Source organism: Gorilla gorilla, chromosome 2 (genome assembly GCF_029281585.2).
Source record: "Gorilla gorilla gorilla isolate KB3781 chromosome 2, NHGRI_mGorGor1-v2.1_pri, whole genome shotgun sequence".
NCBI lineage: Eukaryota > Metazoa > Chordata > Mammalia > Primates > Hominidae > Gorilla > Gorilla gorilla.
In genome coordinates this window covers 119,432,589-119,452,801 of record NC_086017.1, presented here as the reverse complement: position 1 = coordinate 119,452,801, position 20,213 = coordinate 119,432,589, and the positions used below count along the sequence as shown (strand labels likewise).

At 34.2% G+C, this 20,213-nt stretch overlaps 1 protein-coding gene and 1 non-coding gene across 4 annotated transcripts in view; one reads left to right on the top strand and one right to left on the bottom strand.

Annotated features, from left to right (window-relative positions):
* The window catches only part of CIP2A (cellular inhibitor of PP2A), a 39,323-nt gene that overhangs the window by 14,055 nt on the left and 5,055 nt on the right, over positions 1-20,213 (top strand). For all 3 annotated transcript variants that reach the window (XM_019024282.4, XM_055383533.2, XM_055383534.2), the window contains 9 exons: positions 5,710-5,928; positions 7,312-7,471; positions 8,985-9,126; positions 10,160-10,259; positions 12,376-12,494; positions 14,779-14,974; positions 15,593-15,667; positions 15,754-15,864; positions 18,211-18,407. In XM_019024282.4, the coding sequence (XP_018879827.3) occupies positions 5,710-5,928; positions 7,312-7,471; positions 8,985-9,126; positions 10,160-10,259; positions 12,376-12,494; positions 14,779-14,974; positions 15,593-15,667; positions 15,754-15,864; positions 18,211-18,407 (1,319 nt within the window). The remainder of the gene's footprint in view (positions 1-5,709; positions 5,929-7,311; positions 7,472-8,984; positions 9,127-10,159; positions 10,260-12,375; positions 12,495-14,778; positions 14,975-15,592; positions 15,668-15,753; positions 15,865-18,210; positions 18,408-20,213) is intronic.
* Positions 543-676, bottom strand: LOC115934186 (small nucleolar RNA SNORA70). Its single transcript, XR_004070008.2, has one exon. It is a non-coding gene; the product is annotated as a small nucleolar RNA SNORA70 (small nucleolar RNA).

Below are 20,213 nucleotides of genomic sequence, written 5' to 3'. Positions count from 1 at the left end.
TTTATATAAATAAAAGCATATAATACGTTTTCTATCTAGACTTTCTTTGGTTCAACATAATGTGATGAGATTCACTCATATTTCATATAGTTGTAGATTGTTAGATTGATTCTTTTTTTGGATAAGGGAGTATGATTTATTGGTTAGCATGAATAAGGGGACATTACAGTGAACACCCTCACGAATGTAGTGCTCACCACTTATCCGGGGGCCACATTTGTGGAGGTTTTTGACCTCACAACCATCTGGGATGAGCCACTTCTCAGCCGCCATGTCTTCAGATTTATCCACATTAAATTTGGTAAAGCCCCACTTTGAGATGTGGGTCTTTGGGCAGCCAGGGACCTTGAACTTGGCACTGCATGGGGCCTTAGTTGCATGCTCCTTATTTTGCAGATTTGTGTGGATGGACATGATGACTTGGCCACTGTGAACCCTGGTCACTGTGCCCTGGGGGCTTTCCAAAGACACCTTGCATAATAGCTCTCAGAAGCCTAGATGGGGGACAGCAGGAGGTCAGAGACATGATGTACATTGGAAAGGGCTGTCTCTAAGGTTTCTTAGGCCAACCCATACAAGCAACAGGCCGTGTATACTACCAAGGAGGCAGCTGTTTGCAGCCACTGCACACTGGGCCCCAGGAGGAAAGGAGCACAATTGGTGTTCTTTTGTTTATGAACATCAGCTATTATAAAGAAACCTGCATTTACCATTTTCTGCATGTCTTTTGGTGAGCTTATGGACATGCTTGTTTTAGCTTTATATCTAGGAGTGGAATCACTGTGTCATAGGATATACATAAGTTCAGTAGTCACTATGAAACAGTTTTCAAAAAAAGTCAGTTGGACCAGTTTATGAATATTTGGTCAGTCTGCATTCTTGCCAGCAGTTGATATTTTACACTTTTTCATTTTAGCAATTCTAATGTCTATACAGTAGTATTGCATTATAATTTAAATTAATATTTTATTAATTAGTAAAAATATCATTTTACATATTCATTGGCATTTGTATGTTCTTTGACGTGTCTGTTTATGTCTCTTGCTCATTTGTTTAATTTGTTGTCTTTCTCTTACTTATAAGTAGGAGGAGTTATTCTGGAGTCTTTTGATGGGTATATAACATGCAAATATTTTCTTCCATTCTGTGAGTTGCGTTTTTACTCACCTAATGGTGCCTTGATTTTAACATAGATCAATTTAGTGTTTATTGTGTTCCATTTAGGAACTCTTGGCCTATTACAAAGTCACAAAGATGGACTCCATTGTTTTCCTCTAAAAGCTTCCTAGTTTTTTTTAACTTTCACATATAGATCTGTAATCTTCCTACAAGTGACTTTTGTGTCTGTTGTGAAGTACGACTTTTCCAGGTCAGCCTTTACCTTACAAGTTTTTACAGAAGAAAAAAATTAGAATGACTTTGAACTAATCATTTGCAACAATGATCTAAAAGATGGTAGAAAGGTTGAAACAGGACATAGTTTGTTACTTAACAATATTTTCTTTTTTATTTCGAACCCTAGAATTTCTAAATTCCTTTCTCATGTGCAATATGAGAACTATTTCTAATTAGTATCTAAATGGATCTTAATAAAGTGACTAGGAATCTGTAATATAAGTGCTAAATAAGGATTCTTGGAATAGAAACACACAGCAAGGGAAAAATCTAGTATTCGAATCTAAAGGTATTAAACCGTCTCAGGGAATTTAGGAGGTCAGGTAGCACAGGGGAGTAGAAGCATTCTATGGGTATCAAAACCTGAAAGAGAATGGAAAAGTAAAAAAAATAAATAAATAAAAATTTAAAACTTAATTTTTTAAAGTAAAAAATAATTCGCGTTATGATAGAAGTGGGGAGAAGTGAAAGCAAAATACATCTTGGTGGGGAAGATATAGTTGAGTGTCTTTTTTTTAATATGTAATAGTGTATAGTGTCTTTGATTATAAGGCCAGTATAACCTTGATAGCAAAACCTGACAAGGATACTACAACAAATGAAAATTATAGCTCAATATCTTTCATGAACATATTGCAAAAATTCGAAAAACATTAGCAAATCAAAATCAGTGACACATAAAAAGGATCATGTCTTATTACCAAATGAGGTTTATTCTAGGAATGCAAAGATGGTTTAACATTTAGAAATTAATATAATTTCCCACATTAACAAAAAAGCAGAAAAATTACATTATCTCATTAAAGATGGAATAGCATTTGATAAAATTTAATACCTATTCAAGATAAAGATTAGCACACTAGGAATAAACAGTAACTTCCTTTCCCTGATAGAGTAATTACCAAAAATCTACTGCATTATCTTTTTAAATGGCAAATTATTGAAAGCTTTCCTCAAGATTAGGAATAAGAAAAGAATGTTCATTATCACCAGTGATGTTCAGCTTAGTATTGGTGGTCCCAACCAACCTAATAAGGCAAGATAAATTAAAAAGGTATAGAGATTGGAAAGGAAGAAATAAAACTCACTATTCAGATGACATGAGAGTATAGAAAATCTAAAATCTATTATTAAAATTAAGTGAATCTATTTAACAAGTTGGCTGGATACAAGATCAGTAAATATATATTTTATTTATATTCTCGTGACAAATAGAACATGAAGTTTTTAAATGATGCTATTAACTGATTTTTTTAAATGTCAGGTGCTTAGGGGATTAGTCTAAAGACAGTGCAGTATTTTGTCATAATGATAGACAGCCCAGTGGAACAGAATGGAGCAGAAACAAACCCACAGCATATGGTCTCCAGATTGACAACAGTAGAGTCTTAAAAGTATGGTCATTTCAATAAATGACGCTGGGTCAATTGAATATACATATGGGGAAAAACTGAAATTTGACCCCCTTCCTCATACCAAATGCAAAAATCAGTATAAGACAGGTTGTAGATTTAAATGTGAAGAGTAAAAATAAGGAACGTTTTAGAAAAAACACCTAAAGAGTATCTTCATGGCCTTGGGGTAGACAATGATTTTCTTAAACAGGAAACAAAAGTACTAACTATACAGTAAGAAAGTCGATAAGTTGGGCTACATTAAAATTAAGTTTCTATTTATGAAAAGACCACTAATAAAAGAATGAAAAGTCAAAGAATGGGAATAGATATTTACAATGCATATATCTAACAAAGGACTCTTATCCAAAATATATTATTTTTCTACATTGTATGTATATATCAGAAAAAACAGAGCCGAACAGATACTTGAGCAAAAAAGTTGAATTGGTCAATAAACATGAAGTGATTTACCACTTTATCAATCTTAAGGGAAATGCAGATTTAAATGGTAGTATCATACCATCTGACACCCACCAGTTGATTAAAATGAAAAATAAGGAAAATAGCAAACATACTTTAACTCTCATTTAGTACTTACAGAACAACCAATTATGAAAACTGGTATCTATTAATACTGGGCATATGTTTAACTCTCATTTAGTACTTACAGAACAACCAATTATGAAAACTGGTATCTATTAATACTGGGCATATGTATAAACTACGACCCAGAAATCTCACTTATAGGTATTTATCCCAAAGAATTGTTTACATGTGTACAAAATGTAGTACTGCTCCTAATAGCTAACAATGATAACCCAAATGCCATCAACAGTGGAATATGTTCATTTTGGGAAAGTCATCTGGCTCTGCACTAGTAATTAGTTTTTTTACTTTTATATGTGTACATTAAAAGAAAACTAATGTACATGGGAAGCTATCTGCTTCTGTGTTTATAACGGACATATGGTAAGATACACAAACAGTTGGTAACATTGCTTGCCTACAGGGTTTGTCTTTTGAACCATGTGAATGTATTACCTATTCAAAAATAAATATAGTCATGCATTACATAATGACATTTTAGTCAATGACAGACACAGACTTCTTATTGCCTATGACATTATGGCCATTCTAACATGGTGGTGCAATGCATCACATGTGTTTGTGGTGATGCTGGTGTAAACAAACCTACTGAGCTGCCAGCTGTATAAAACTATAACACATATTAAGATTGTATACAGTACATAGTATTTTGATAAACGTGTTACCCCTTATTCTTTGTTATTTTAGAGTGTACTTCTACTTATAAAAAAGTTAACTGTAAAACAGCCAGGCAGGTCTTTCAGGAGGTATTCCAGAAGAAGGTATTGTTGTTATTAGGGATGACAGCTCCCTGTGTGTTACTGCCCCTGAAGACCTTCCAGTGGGACAACATGTGGAGGTGGAAGTGGTGTTGATTGCCCTGGCCCTGTGTAGACCTGGGCTAATGTCTGTGTTTGTGTCTTTGTTTTTAACAAAAAAAGTTTAAAAAGAAAAAGCCCCCATTTTAAAAATAGAAAAAAAACTGATAGACTACAGATGTAAATAAAGTATTTTTGTATAGCTGTACAGTGTGTTTCTCTTACTACAAAAGAGTCAAAAACTTTAAAAATGGACAGGTTTATAAAGTTAAAAAGTTCTGCTAAGCTAAGGTTAATTTATTAGAGAAATTTTAAAAAATAGTGTAGCTTAAGCATACAGTCTTTATGAAGTATACAGCAATATACAGTAATGTCCTAGGCCTTTACATTCACTCACTACTCAGTCATTAACTCACCCAGAGCAACTTCCAGTCCTGCATGTTTTGTTTATGGTAAGTGTCCTATACGGGTGTACCGTTTTTAATCTTTTATACTGTATTTTTCTATGTTTAGATACACAAGTACTTACAATTGTGTTATAGTTGCCTACAGTATTTAGTACAGTAATATTCTGTACAGTTTTGTAGCCCACGGGCAATAAAGGGACGTAGTAGGCTCTACCATCTAGGTTTGTGTAAGTACACTCTTACGATGTTCACACAACAGAATTAATGATGCGTTAAGCAACATATGCATCACTAAGTGACACATGACTGTACTACAGTTTATTAAAGATTATCATTTGTTACAGTAAATGCTAATGGACTGGATTCTTTTAAATTCAGATACTATCAAGTTGATTAAAACACAAATCCCAATTATATATCATTTGTAAGAAACAGACTTTTAAAAAGTTGGAAATAAGTAGAGACAAGGAGATCTTAAGAAAATTTTTTTTTTTTAGTGATAAGTTGGTAGTATGTGAAATGAGGTGGAATTTATCTTAACATCTAATAAACTGGTTGATGGGGGATGTTATGGTATAAGGCCCAGTTTATAAAGTAGAGGAAAAATGGGGTACAGTAGGAGAGCTAAGGGTCATAATGCCAACCGTATGCAAACAGTGTGGAAAATAACCATCCTGAAGGTTTTATATTCTATGCTACAGTATTCTTTATAGCAGTTATTGAATTTTAGGATTATAACAAGTATTACTAATTCTAATTTTATTTTTTGGGGTTTTTTTGGTCATTTATAAACAAAACAGGTTTCTGTTTAAAAATAATTTAAGTACTATGGAAGGAGTGGGAGGAGTTTAACGTTAGCTGAAGTTGACCTTCCCTCTGAGGTTCTCACAGTCCTGCTTATCAGGAGTAACCACCATTAATAAGTTTATTTTATAATCTTCTAGAACCTATTCACACATTTGAAAAATAATATTGAAAGAAAAAACTTAAGTTTTGTTTTAGAATATTTTCTTTAAAATATGTAGCATTTTCAGCTTCATCATACACTTGCTTTGTATATTAAAGTTCTGTGAAATCGATGTTTAATGAACACTTTCTATTGCACAGGTTTTAGAATTACTTCTTGCCTTCTGTTCAGTGACTCAGCTGCGCCATATGCTCACTCAGATGATGTTTGAACAGTCTCCACCTGGCAGCGCCACTCTGGGAAGCCATACTAAATGTTTAGAACCTACTGTGGCTCTACTGCGCTGGTTAAGCCAACCTTTGGACGGATCAGAAAACTGTTCTGTTTTAACATTGGAGTTGTTCAAGGAAATATTTGAGGTAATAGGATGACTGACAGATTGACTTTTTTACTTTTGTGACTCTCAGTTAACAATTTGTCTTCAAAAACATTCTTTGGGCCGGGCGCGGTGGCTCACGCCTGTAATCCCAGAACTTTGGGAGGCCGAGGCGGGCGGATCACGAGGTCAAGAGATCGAGACCATCCTGGCTAACACGGTGAAACCCCGTCTCTACTAAAAATACAAAAAAATTAGCCGGGTGTAGTGGCGGGCGCCTGTAGTCCCAGCTACTCGGGAGGCTGAGGCAGGAGAATGGCGTGAACCTGGGAGGCGGAGCTTGCAGTGAGCCGAGATTGCGCCACTGCACTCCAGCCTGGGTGACAAAGCGAGACTCCGTCTCAAAAAAAAAAAAAAAAAAAAAAACATTCTTTGTAAACTTCCAGTTCATACACTTGAGGAAAACATCTCAATTACTAACAGTCATACTAGACTCACTAGGTTTTTTTCTGCCAGTCATATATATTAGTGTTTTCCTTTTTTTCACTGAGTAGTATGTGTGTATATATATAGTGCTCATTTCAGTGTAATAAGTAAAGATTTTAAAAAGATTTATATAATTTGTTGCCTGACTACTTGGGATAGTTACATTGTCTCTCCATTGCAATAGATGCCATCTACCAAGTTTAGTAGGCCATTGAATGGACAATAGAGGCATATTGGATTCAGTCAGTGAAATGGAGTAGAGCATGCCAGATAATGTGCTAGGCACTTAAGATACAGACAAAACTCCACATTCTGGTAGATCTTACTATCTGGGCAATTTAATATTCTCCACTATTCTCCCTGTTTATAAATCCATTCTGTCTAACCCAATATCTCCTGAAAGTATTTCCCTTCACATAACTGGGTCTCACACACAAACAAATATGTGTATGAAGTGATTAAATATGCTCATTAAGAGTTAGGCACAAAATTTTCTATTTTATCTTGGTCTTGATTATTTAACAATCAGTTTTAACATTTAAAAAGCCCTTTGAGGGTCTTGAGGGAAATTATTTGTGGTCATAAACTATTAAGACCAATGTCTATTATTTAATTGTTGTTATTACTTTTAGCAGATTCAGGATATTTGTTTTCAGTAAATACTTTTAGTTTAGAATAATTTTTAAATCACAAAGTCTGTTTAAAAAAGTCTTATTTGTAAAACCTTACTGTCTAATTTGAGAAAAAAGCCATAGCCCTCAAAACTGGATAGAAGTATAAATTTTAAATAAAAATTTAAATATTCACAGGAGACTTAGGTCAATGGCATATTGAAGGAAATATAAAAAATTTAAAGAGAGTGTTACAATTCAGTGATGACTTTTTCTGTATTGTATATTCCATCTTTGCTTTTAATCATTTGTGATGGATAATTCTCCAGGATGTCATAGATGCTGCTAACTGTTCCTCGGCTGATCGTTTTGTGACCCTTCTGCTGCCTACAATCCTTGATCAACTTCAGTTCACAGAACAAAATCTAGATGAGGCTTTAATAAGAAAAAAATGTGAAAGGATTGCCAAGGCCATTGAAGTTTTGTTAAATATCCTTTACTGTCATTAACGTGAAAACTATATAACTAACCATTCTTTTTTTTCTAGTATCGCATTCACTGCATTTTGTCTTTATTTGTAATTTGTCACTTTATGCTCATATTTATCTAGAATTATTGAACTAAAATTTGAACTGTAGAAAAAATTCTCAATGAGTGAAAAAGATCCATGATTTTTTTTCCTTATTTTTCTGTGTGAAACTTTTAAGGTACATTTTTAAAAATGCTGTTTAAGCTTGATTTTAACACTTGTATCACAATTTGACATTTGGTGGTAAATTCTAAAATGACTATTCTGTTACTCCATGTTACTGTTTTCTGCTTGATGCTAATTATTTCCCCTGGACGGACGATCAGTAGTGCCATTTTTTGGTGATGTGTATTCGTGGATAAAGAAATGCTGATAGAGTTGTCATGATTTTAGCTCAGTTGTTTTACCTTATGTTTTAAAAATAAAGCCTTCATAATTGCTTTAATAATGGTTATAAGAAAAGACAAGTATATCAACACAAATTCATTCATTTAAAAAGAAACCTTTTAGTTTCACTGCTTAACTTCTATATACTGATTTTCTAGGTCTTCCTTGTGTTTACTTTTTCATAGACCAACTAATTCTGAGTTGCTGGAAGTCCCAATTTTAAAATATTTCATTAATACTTTTTTACTATGAGCAAAGAGCCACTGTATCTCAACCAGATCTCTTAAATGTATCTAGTCAGGTTTCCTTGTATCTCAGAGCAACAAGAATATGTTCTACTCTGTCCTAGAGCAAACTCCACCCCTGTTTAATATCCTCTTCTAAGGTACTGCTCCTTAATTTTCTTCCTTTAAAGCAGTGACTCTCAACCCTGATTTCCAACCTAAAATCACCTGGAGACCATGTGAAAAAAAAAAAAGAAAATCGATTCTAGAACCTTACTTCAAGAGTTTCTAATTTAATTGGAGTGATGTGAAACCCTGAAATCATTAGGTGGTGTGTGTTTGCATGTTGGCTTTTTTGTTTGTGATTGTTTAAACTACGCAGTTGATTCTAACATGCAGCTAAAGTTGAGAACCACTGCAGTAGGGATACATGATTGCTTGACCTTGGAGATATTTATAATTAATAAAGTGGAACCTTCTCATTGAATTGGACCACAACTTTTAAAATAATAGCTATTTACATTAATTTATAATATACAAATATGACAAAACAACTTACCCTTATTCAATAAATATTTATTGAACCATTGAGATTCTTGCTAACAAAAAACAGACATCCAATGGAGAGATATCCTCGCTGTTTTAACCATTGAGTCAGAAACCTTTGGTGCCATTCCATCTCTTACCACTTGCTAGTCATTTAAATTGTGTGAGTTTCAGTTTCCTTGTCTGTCATTGAGCTAATTTAACAATAATTATACTGGATGACAGTGATGATATAATTTGTATGAAATCATCCTGAATGTTATCTTTTACACATAAAGTGAGAATTTTTTTGTTGTATATCTTAACAAAACTTAACCTCTCTGTGGAGATGATACACTAAAAATGCATATTGCAAAAATATTGACAACTGTCAAGTGTACCACTCTTATAGAACAACAATTTACATATGGCAAGATTGACCTGGGATTTGGAACAAAGGTTGCAGATTCTGAATTATGGTGAGTATATAAACTCTAATGACAAAATGGCAAGGCAGTAAAAAATCAAAAGATGTGGTGATTCTCATCCTTTTGGAGGACCATCCTTTGGTTATGACTTAAGATATAACAGATTAACAAACATTTTCATAATGAATTTTTTGTAAATTCATTCAATTTGTAGATTGTGTGCTTTTTGAAGAAAGGTATTAACGTTTTTTATTGTTTAGGTTTGTTTTATCTTGTTTTAACTTACTATAATTATCTAAGGGTTCTGAACATTTCTGGAGCTCCTTTTTGACATTGCCTCAGTAATTAATTTTACTTTTTTAAATGAAAAGCATGAAAAAACAGAAGAGTAGTTTTATTACAAGGAAATCAGTCACTGCTAAAGGCTTTTTAATAACAGACAACTCTCCTTCCTTGGCAGGTCAGGAATTATGGTTAAAGGTGGATTTTCACTGATGGTAATAAGATATTACTTTATACCCCTTCCCTCCTCATGAATTAAGTCCATCTAATCTTTACTGAGGACCTGCTGAGTGGTAGACTCTATGATTTGTTTCTGTTTCCACAAATGTCACAATTGTCAGTAATTGTGCACCTTTAGAGTAAGAATTATCTGTTTTTATATTTGTATACTACTTTCAGGTACAAAACTCAGAACATGACCTAGTGTAATTCATTCATTACGTATTAGATATTCTATATTGCCTAAGGTTGCTGTCTACTGTTGATATTCTAGTGACAAAGCTAAGAATTAAATGAGCTGTGTTTCAAAACTACTACCTACTTGAAACAGAAAGTTGAAGCAGGTTGGTAGTAAAAGAAATACTGTCTAAACTAAGGCTATTAATGCCAGTTTGTTCTCTTTGGATCTTGAGTTATAAGAATGTTGATTGAGATTTTTACTTCTCAATAGAAACAGGACTTTATCATCTTGAATTTTAAAAACACAAGTGTTGGTTTTTTTCATTTTCTTTAGAATTTTGGACAGAAACAAGCTCTAAGAAATTTTTCAGTTATCTAATTTAAATGTGATTTATCTTTAAAGCAAACTTGCTGCTGATGTAATTTTGAAAACTCTTGATTTGATTAACAAACTTAAACCATTGGTTCCTGGTATGGAAGTAAGCTTCTACAAAATACTTCAGGTGAGTTTAAACTCTTCAAACATTGAAGTTTATTCATACATAAATGGTCCTAATATAAGTTTCTGTTTTAATATTCTTAATCTTTAGAAGATAATTCTCTTAGAATTGGCAATGAGAAGAAAGTTTAAAGTTGTTGTCTTAAGCAGTTATAATAGTCTCACTGCACAGTTATTTTATATACTTTCACAGGAATTGAACATAAGTGCTCATGACACTAATGTAGAGAATGTTCACAATAGTGCTGCTTCCTCAGCATTTTCCTTTCTTGTGTTGTATTTGTATATTTCTTCATTTGTTTCTGTTGGCATTGGAGGAAGAGTGATATTTGTTTTAGGGGTTTTGTTTTTGGTTAGGGTTGAGGTAGGGTATTAAGGGGATAGGGAGACAGCTGGAAGAAAAGGATTGTGATAATTAGAAGGGCTGTGCAGAAAATAGCTAACTCACAAATTTCAATAATAGTAGCTGAATATGATCTCTAGATGTTATCAAAAGACAAAGTACAACAAATTTAGTTCAAAGTTCTAACTGGCTTTTATTTATGATTCTAGAATTTGGCAGCCTCATTCTATAAAATAGAATGAATCATTCCCCTGGGCTAAGCAGAGAAGGTTGACTTTATAGACCAGAAAAGGGCTGAAGAAAGCACAAATAGGGAACTGAAAGCAGATTGGTCATTTCAAAGTTACTTTTCTTATAGAATTATAATAAAGGGGGCTTCCTTATTATACTAACTCAGGTTGACTGAAATCTCCTGGTTTTTTGGAAAACTGGCCCATTTCAAAGTGCAGTTTGATTACATGGCACTCATCCAAGTGACTCCTTTCTGGTTTGATCTGGTCTGCTAAAGCATAGTGGAGGAGACTACTCCAAAATATTAGCCTCTTAAAAACTTTGTGTAATAATATCTACAACACCTACCTTTACAACAGATGTTTAACAAAAATGTGTGAATTAAATTACTGCAGTAGCTTAACAGAGACATCTCTAGTGACTGTATAGACAGTGTAGAAGCCAAAACTGAAACCTTAGGCAGGGACCACTGGTATGTTTTGAGAGCATGTTTAAGGGACTGAGTTCAAATGTTGACTCTACTGGTTCTTAGTACAGGCTTGAGTAAGTTATTTCACCTCTCTCGACTTCAATTTCCTCGACTACAAACTGGAAATAATGAGGCTTACCATTGAGGGTTTTGGAGATAAAGCTCTGCTTTTATCACAGTTCTGTGACATTGGATTATACTCAAGTACCTACAAGGTACTCAATATTTTAATTATAAGGGATTTATATTTTAATATTTTCTTCACTAATATCTCAATGTATTTTTAAAGGAGTCAAACTGATGTTATGTCCATTATTTAAGATATGTTTTTCATAATACAGGTTGAGCATCCCTAATTTGAAAATCTGAAATCTGAAATGCTCCAAAAAACAAAACGTTTTAAGTACCAAAATGAGGCTCAAAGGTGATACTCAAAGGAAGTGCTCACTGAAGCATTTTGGGTTTTTGGATTAGGGATGCCCAACCAGTAAGTACATGCAAATATTCTAAAATCTGAAAAAAATCAGAAATTTGAAACACTTCTGGTCCCAGACATTTTAGATATACATTGATGACTTGGGGCTTACAATACTAATGTAAAATATTTACTGACATGAATGATTGAAGTAACTGTATTTTTTCGATCTTTAAATTTAAATGTTCTAATTTAATTTGAATTTTACTTTTTATTTTATAGCCTTAATTTGGAAGTGATTGGCCATTTTTTTCTTTTAAATGATAGCTTGGAAAAAAACATTAATTCTACACATCAGTCAGTTGTGGGTTTTTTAATCCACGAAAATATATAAGGCATAATTTTTATAGGCACATTTGAAAGCATTCAAAACCTTTGCCAGATTTTTTTTAAACTCCTGTTCATATTGATTGCATGGCAGTGTAAACAGCTATAACAAAGTATATATTCAAACTATATAGACTATAATATATTCAAACATTAGAAACATTTTAGAATTTGCCTAGAATTAAGATTTACATATATTTACTCACCTCCTATCTAAAAGAGCTGACATTGTTTATTCTTTCTGCTTCTTCTTTTTTGGTTTCTGATTTATTTAGGACCCACGTTTGATTACTCCTTTGGCTTTTGCTTTAACGTCAGATAATAGAGAACAAGTACAGTCTGGACTGAGAATATTATTGGAGGCTGCTCCACTGCCAGATTTTCCTGCTTTAGTGTGAGTTGTAATCATTTGCAGTGTATCTCTTGTGGTGTTGGAATACCCTGCTATGTCTCTTTAGTCCTCAGTATAGATACACAAGAAAATTAGTGAATTGAAGACTTCATTGTAATAGTAATTTTTCAAGTGATTTCTAAAAATGTTTGATTCTTATAAATGAAAAGTTCAGATGTATACTCACTCAGGGAAAAGCTAGATCCAGGCAGTTAAATGTTCTTCAGGTACTATCCCTCTATGTCTCTAGCCACTTCTTTTTAATGATAACTTCTAGACACTCTTAAGCTTACATCCTCCCAGTTTAGTTCCTCCATAGAAAGAGCTTTTCCTTCCTGACTGTTTAAGGAAAAGGTCTAAGCATTAGTCATTGACCAGGCCTGGGTTATCCATGAGAAAGATGTGGACTAAAAGTTAGTTGGGATAGGAGAATAGGAGAGTTCCTAAAGAAAAAAATCTGAACTTTTATCAGAAAGTGGAAAAATGACAACCAGGCAAAATTTTCTACTATACTCGTTACTTTCAAGCAATAAGAATATTTGCAATTATGTTTGAAAAAAAATTCAGATTTCAGGGCTCTCTGAACTAAATGTCTATTAGGAGTCTGGTTTAAAATTTTTTTAAGTCATTTGTATGTATGAATTTGTAAAAATGGTTTGAATAATTTGAAGTAGTTGATAAACAGGTAAGATATTCCCTGTATACCGGGATCAGCAAACTGGCCAGTGGACAGGCATCTGTTTTTGTAAATAGTTTTATTGGAATATGGCCACACCCACTCATTTTTATACTCTGTCTATGTTGCTTTCACTCTATAAAAGCAGAATTGAGTAATTGTGACAGAGACCAGATAGGCCCTTGAGTCTAAAATACTTACTATCTTGACCTATAAGAAAAAGTGCTGGTCCATGCTATATGCTATTCACTGATTTAGCAATTCCACTTTTCAGAATTAGCAATTTAGGTCATCATACCTTAAGAGTTAAAGTATGGGATGTAAGACCTAGAGAACATATAACCAAAATTCCCTTAATTTTATAATAAATATTTTTTTAACAGCAACAACAAAAATACACAGGAAGCTTTTCAAGTTATAAGTTAAAAGTGGTCTGTAAAGCTGCTCTATTTTGTGGTGGCCTGCTTGCATAAACTGGTAATCTGACATGAAACAAAACCTTAAAAGCTTCAAAGGGGAATCTGCAGCCTCACTGAACATGGGAGTCTTATCCTCTGCCTCTGTGCGTGAGGCCTTCCCACCATTTTGACTGTGTCTTGGCATTCCCTGTCTTATTTGTGTTGTAAATAATTTTCTCTTTGGGCATTATCTCAGATGTCCATTTTATGCTTACTATTTAATGCCCTTATTTGACATTATCTTGGGCGTTTAATAAGCTGAATGTATATTATGGATGCATTGGTAGGTAGGGTTTTTGTGTGTGTGTATTTACTTGTTTGTTTTCGAGACAGGGTCTCACTGTATCACCCAGACTGGGGTGCAGTGGTGTGATCATGACTCACTGCAGCTTCGACCTCTGGGGCTCAAGTGATATTCCCAACTCAACCCCCTGAGTAGTGGGGACCACAGGCTTGTGCCACCACACCTGCTTGATTAATTTATTTTTTTATAGAGGGGTCTCACCAGGTTGCCCAGGCTTGTCTCGAACTCTTGGACTCAAGTGATCCTCCCAAAGTGCTGCGGTTACAGGTGTGAGCCACCATGCCCAGCCTGTAATAAATTAGGCTGAGTGCCTGCCATCTTGCAGTTTGCACTTTAGTTAAGAGATAAGTGAAAAAAATATTTTGTTTTGTGGTAGAAAGCGTGTTCCGGATAAAGGAACAGCTCATATGAAGGCCTGAGGTAGGAGAAAGAGAGGATTTTAAAGGGTTAGAATGGAAGTCAGGTTGGTGAAAAGTATGTACTGAGTGAGAAAGGAAAAGGACTAAGGACGTAAAGGCCAGGTGATATCACCCATGATAAGAACATTATTCTGACCAGTACCAATAACTTTGTACTTATTACAGATAATCCACACTCATAAACTAGTCTTACAATGCCTCCAAACCAGAGGTGAAGCTGTCATTATAAAAGGTTAGAAACAGAAAAGTGGGTGCTCTGGAAAATTTGGACTATTTCGCAAGACTTCATTTCATCATGGTCTCCAAGATTATTTGAAGACTTCTATTCAAAAAAAGGACCCATTCTTAAAAATTCCCTAATTCTGCACTAAGTCTGCCTTTTCTTCTATTTTCGTATAATTTTTTTTTCCTTTCTTTGACTCCCATTCAGACTTGGAGAAAGTATAGCAGCAAACAATGCCTATAGACAACAGGAAACAGAACATATACCCAGAAAAATGCCCTGGCAATCATCAAATCACAGTTTTCCAACATCAATAAAGTGTTTAACTCCTCCTCATTTGAAAGATGGTGTTCCTGGATTGAATATTGAAGAATTAATAGAGAAACTTCAGTCTGGAATGGTGGTGAGTGAAAAAACAGCAATTATAACCTGGTACATATTAGCTATATGTCAGTCCCGATTATAACATGTATCTAAACACTGTCAGGTACAGATTTCACTATTGAAACCTTAATATAAGAAATGACAATATTCTGGAAAATTTGGAAATAAGAAAAATCAGTCAAAATTTCAACATTTTGCCGGGTGCGGTGGCTTACGCCTGTAATCCCAGCATTTTGGGAGGCCAAGGAGGGCAGATTGCCAGAGCTGAGGAGTTCAAGACCAGCTTGGGCAATATGGCGAAACTCCGTCTCTATTAAAAATACAAAAAATTAGCTGGACGTGGTGGCGCATGCCTGTTGTCTCAGCTACTCTGAAGGCTGAGGCAGGAGAATCACTTGAACCCAGGAGGCAGAGGTTGCAGTGAGCCAAGATTATACCACTTCACTCCAACCTGGGTGACAGTGAGACCCATCTCAAAGAAAAAAAGAAATATTTGTGACTTACCTGATGTAGCATTTGTTTTTATTTTGTTACTCATCATTAAGTTTTAATGATTTAGTTTTGAAGTAGGCATTTATTTTGTCATTGTGTCAAAATATTTTATTAAAATTTTAATTTTTTTTCTCTTAAAATGTAGGTAAAGGATCAGATTTGTGATGTGAGAATATCTGACATAATGGATGTATATGAAATGAAACTATCCACATTAGCTGTGAGTATAAGCTTATTTTAACAATGTGTAATAAGCTTTAATAGATGTATTCCTAAAATGAAAATTAATGATATGTTTTCTTGTAGTCCAAAGAAAGCAGGCTACAAGATCTTTTGGAAACAAAAGCTCTAGCCCTTGCACAGGCTGATAGACTGATTGCTCAGCATCACTGTCAAAGAACTCAAGCTGAAACAGAGGTGTGTAGAATACAAAGACACATCTGATTTGTAGAAAAATTAATAAGTAAAACATGCAAAATATTAGTTATGTATTTGTTACTCTAATTGAAGTAAATTCTCCTTAGCATTTGACATGCCTCCTTCCTTCTTCCTGAAATTCTGTCCTCTTTAATTTTGGTTACATCGTTACCTGATTTTTTTTTGCTACCTAGTATTATTTTCCTATATTATTTATTTTGTACCTTTAAGTGTTGGGGACTCTGGGGCTTATATTCTAAACCTTTTTCCTTTAGTTATGTGTTCTGTGGTTTCAATGGTTACCAAAATAGTAATGTTCCTAATTTTATATGTCAAGCACAGATCATTTTCCTGAGCACTAGGTGCCTATGTTGCTCCATTTAAATATACAGCAAATACCACAAACTCAGTATAACCAATAATGAACTAATCACCCTTCCCTTTTTAAAATTATTCTTATTTATTCCCTCTTCTGTTTTTAGTGTTCTACAAATAAGAACCCTGGAAATCACAGTTTTTACCTCCTATAATTATTCACCAAGTCCAGTTGATTCTACCTTCTAAATATTACTCTTTTCTGCCCTATCTCTGCTTCTACCACTATTTGTTATAGGCTGGATCCTTTTCATTTTTTGTATGAATCATAGCAGAGCAATTAGTCTTCTACCTGTAGTCTTCTACCCTCTTCTCAGATACTCTACAGCCAGTCATCTTTCCTTGGTTCTACCCCCTTCACCTAGCCCCTCCCCCAGGGATCTCTAAGGCAGTAAAATGATCCTGTCCCTCTTGTGCTGAGTATCTTTCACAGTAGCTGCTATTGCTTTCAAATATCATTAAAATTCTTTAGTTTGGCATATAAGGATTCTAACTACATAGGCCTCAATCCACATCTTTCATTTCTGCGCATTCTTTGCAGCCAACCATGTTAGGCCACTTTGCTTTTTCTGAAACTTGACATATTCTCGTATTTCCTTGTCATGGCACTTGACTTTCCATGTCTGGAACACCATTTCCTCTCTTCTGCCTAACTCATAATCCTTCAGATTTCAGTTAAAATACCCCCATTACCCAGAAGCCTACTCTGGTCTCCTTCCCACACATGTTTTTGACGATCCTTCCTCTGTGTATCAAACCTACGCTTATCTCTTAATAACATTTTTCAAACCACGTGGAAATTCTTTCTTCCCCCACTCATGGTATCAAAGACTGCTTCTATAGCTCCAGGCCCTAGCATAGCACTTGGCACATAATAGGTGCTCAGTAAATTTGGCATTGTATTATGTACATATATAATGTATACCTTAAGAGTGAACTTACTGCAGTAATATGAAATTCCCAGCAGATACAAATGGAATCTATACAACTTGATATTATTTATAATGAATGAATTATAATAAAGTGTTCCTGGCTTTTGAAAGATGCATCAAAATAAGTGACTAGTAAAATGCCTCTTAAGTCTCTTCAGAATAATGGTATTCTTTTTTTCCCCCATATTTCTTTCTTTTTTGCTTATTTTAACATGGTTTCATTTGTCTTAACTGGTATGTTGAATTTGTCACAAATTACAAGAAAGAACATTAGTGATATTAAAATAATTTTTCCCTCTCCCCATAGCACATTCTTATATTCTCTGTCTGTTGGACATGTCTTGTATTTTATTAGAGAGTTTAATATTTTATTCATGTTACTGGAAAAGTTCTTATAAAAATAGCACTAAATAACTGGATACAGGTTCTTCACAAAGTCATAAAAACAGAGAAAGGCTTAGGGTTTTGTCTAGCATTGTAAAATAAAATCCAAAGGGCTGGGGGGAACCAACTTTTTATTCTAGCGACTTTTCTGCTTTTTTAATGTTTCATATCACATAATAAATACATGCAGGTTATGGTATAGTTTACATTCTTTGATTATACTAGCTTAATTTTAAGTGTTTGATTAAGCATCTGTGATGTCGTTAAGATTTTGTTCTTAATTCTCACCTGAAATGAGAATGCTGATGGTGTGCACACTTAGCAGTTTAGTGTTAATGGCTACCTCTGAGGACCATACCTTTTTAATTGAATACTGTATGTAGCGCTACCTTCATGTTGCTGCAGTTGTATCCATTTCCATTCGTTTGATCATAGTGAGATTGTTTTTATCAGATAATGTATTAAATTAAAAAAACTATAACAGTATCCAACTTATTAGAAGTAAAGTCCTAAGTATATGTGACTAATACAGCTTTGCATGACCCAACAGATACCAGCTTATTAGATACTTAGTAAACTTTTAAATTGTAGGTATGTGTTGAGCATATGATATAGATGATAGTGGTAAAGTCTATCTTCTTTTTTTTTTTTTGAGGCACGGACACTTGCTAGTATGTTGAGAGAAGTTGAGAGAAAAAATGAAGAGCTTAGTGTGTTGCTGAAGGCGCAGCAAGTTGAATCAGAAAGAGCGCAGAGTGATATTGAGCATCTCTTTCAACATAATAGGAAGTTAGAGTCTGTGGCTGAAGAACATGAAATACTGACAAAATCCTACATGGAACTTCTTCAGAGGTAAATAAAGTAAAATCTTCTGTGTAAGGTTAGAACCTAGAATGAACATGCAGCATTTCTTTTCTGAGACCCGAAAATCCTTTTGTAAGCATTTCATATATTCTAATAACACATGAGGTAAGTAATTAGCAAGAAACTTAAGCCACTGTGAAATGAAGTGTTGCTTCTTCAAACTCAGTATCAGTGTTGGAAACAAAATACAAGTCTTTCCAGTTGACTTCTTTTATGTATTCATAACAGTCAGCAGTCATTTGGGAGATAAGCTCCACAAGGACAAGTTTGTCTGTTTTGATCACTGACAGATCCCTAGGGCCTGTAGGAGTGCTTGCTGCATAGTTAGGCACTTCATTAATAATTTTTAAATAAACTTAGTTGTCAAATTAGTATTAGGTTGAATGGTCATTTCTGCAGATCAAAAGTAGTTGAATATTGGCAATTTCATATCATTCTGCCTAATAGAATGGAAATTTAGGTGTAAGTGTTTAACTCATCTCTTAATATCCTTGATTATAGTTTACTTACATGTGTGATTACATCTGTAGAATAAGTTCACATAGGTGAATTGCTAAGTTAAAGGGTATGTATATTTAATATTTTGATAGATATTTCTAAATTTTCCTCCAAAATGTGATACAGATTGAGTATCCTTTTTGAACACAATGGTAGCACTCAAAAAGTTTAATATTTTGGAGCACTTTTGATTTTAGACTGATTTTGGATTTTCAAATTAGTGTTGCTCAACCTGTACCAATTTGTGTGCCTACTAAGCAAAGTTTGATTGGTTTTTCCTCCCTTATAAACTCTTTTATCTTTTTAGGCCAGTTGTAAAACTTCTGAATTACAGGGAAGACCAGGAACAATTATGTATTTTCTACCAACCCATAAAAGTAAATACACTCTGGGGGAACTTGTTTATTGCTTTATATTTTAAGATTGTTCTATGTTGTTAATACAGAGATATAGAAATTTTTAGCTTGGCATGGTACATATGCTTATTTCCCATCAATAATAATGAAGGGTGAGAAATGAATAGTATCTAGAAAATGATGACAAAGTGATTTTTTAACAGGATATTTACCCCAGCAACTTTTTACAAAGTCTGATTGTTTGAGGCACCACTGATAAAGTGTGGTATTAGTGATAAGCCAAGTTGAGAATGTCAGCAGTGAAGAAAATACGTTATAGAACTGAAATGGGGTCCATTTGCTCAATACAGTAAAACCAGGTATCTGCACCAAGGTTTGCAGTGATAGAAAAAAAGGCTTTTACTGCAGGGTGCCAAGTAAGGAGGAGCAGGCAGCCAAATGCTCAAATACTGACCTCCCCAATAGCTTGCAAGCAAGGATTTTTAAAGGCGGGTAAATTTCAGGAAAGTGGAAGTTACAGACAAAAATCATAAATAAATAGTTAAAGGTTATACATTGGTTTAAGTTTAAAGGACAGGATATTGTGAAGCAGGGGCTTACAGGTCATGGGTAGACCCAAAGATTTTTCGATTTGTTGTTGGTTAAGGAAGAGCAGCTTTGTTTAAACATTTGGGGTCAGTAGAAAAATGTTAACTAGCTAGGGAGAGTGACTTTGTTCAAGACCCTGAGAAAGAAACTTAGAACAAAGAACAGTGGTTAAAATTCAGCCTTCATTTTCCCCTTACCTGAGCTCTACTTGTCAATGGATCTGGTCAGTGGGCTTCCTCAGTGAGGGTCCGGGTCTCTGAAATACAACTCAGGGACATGTGTTAAGTTGTTTTCTTTAAGTTCTATAAAGAATCAAGTATCACTGGTACTCTTAAGTTCGTTAACTTTGATT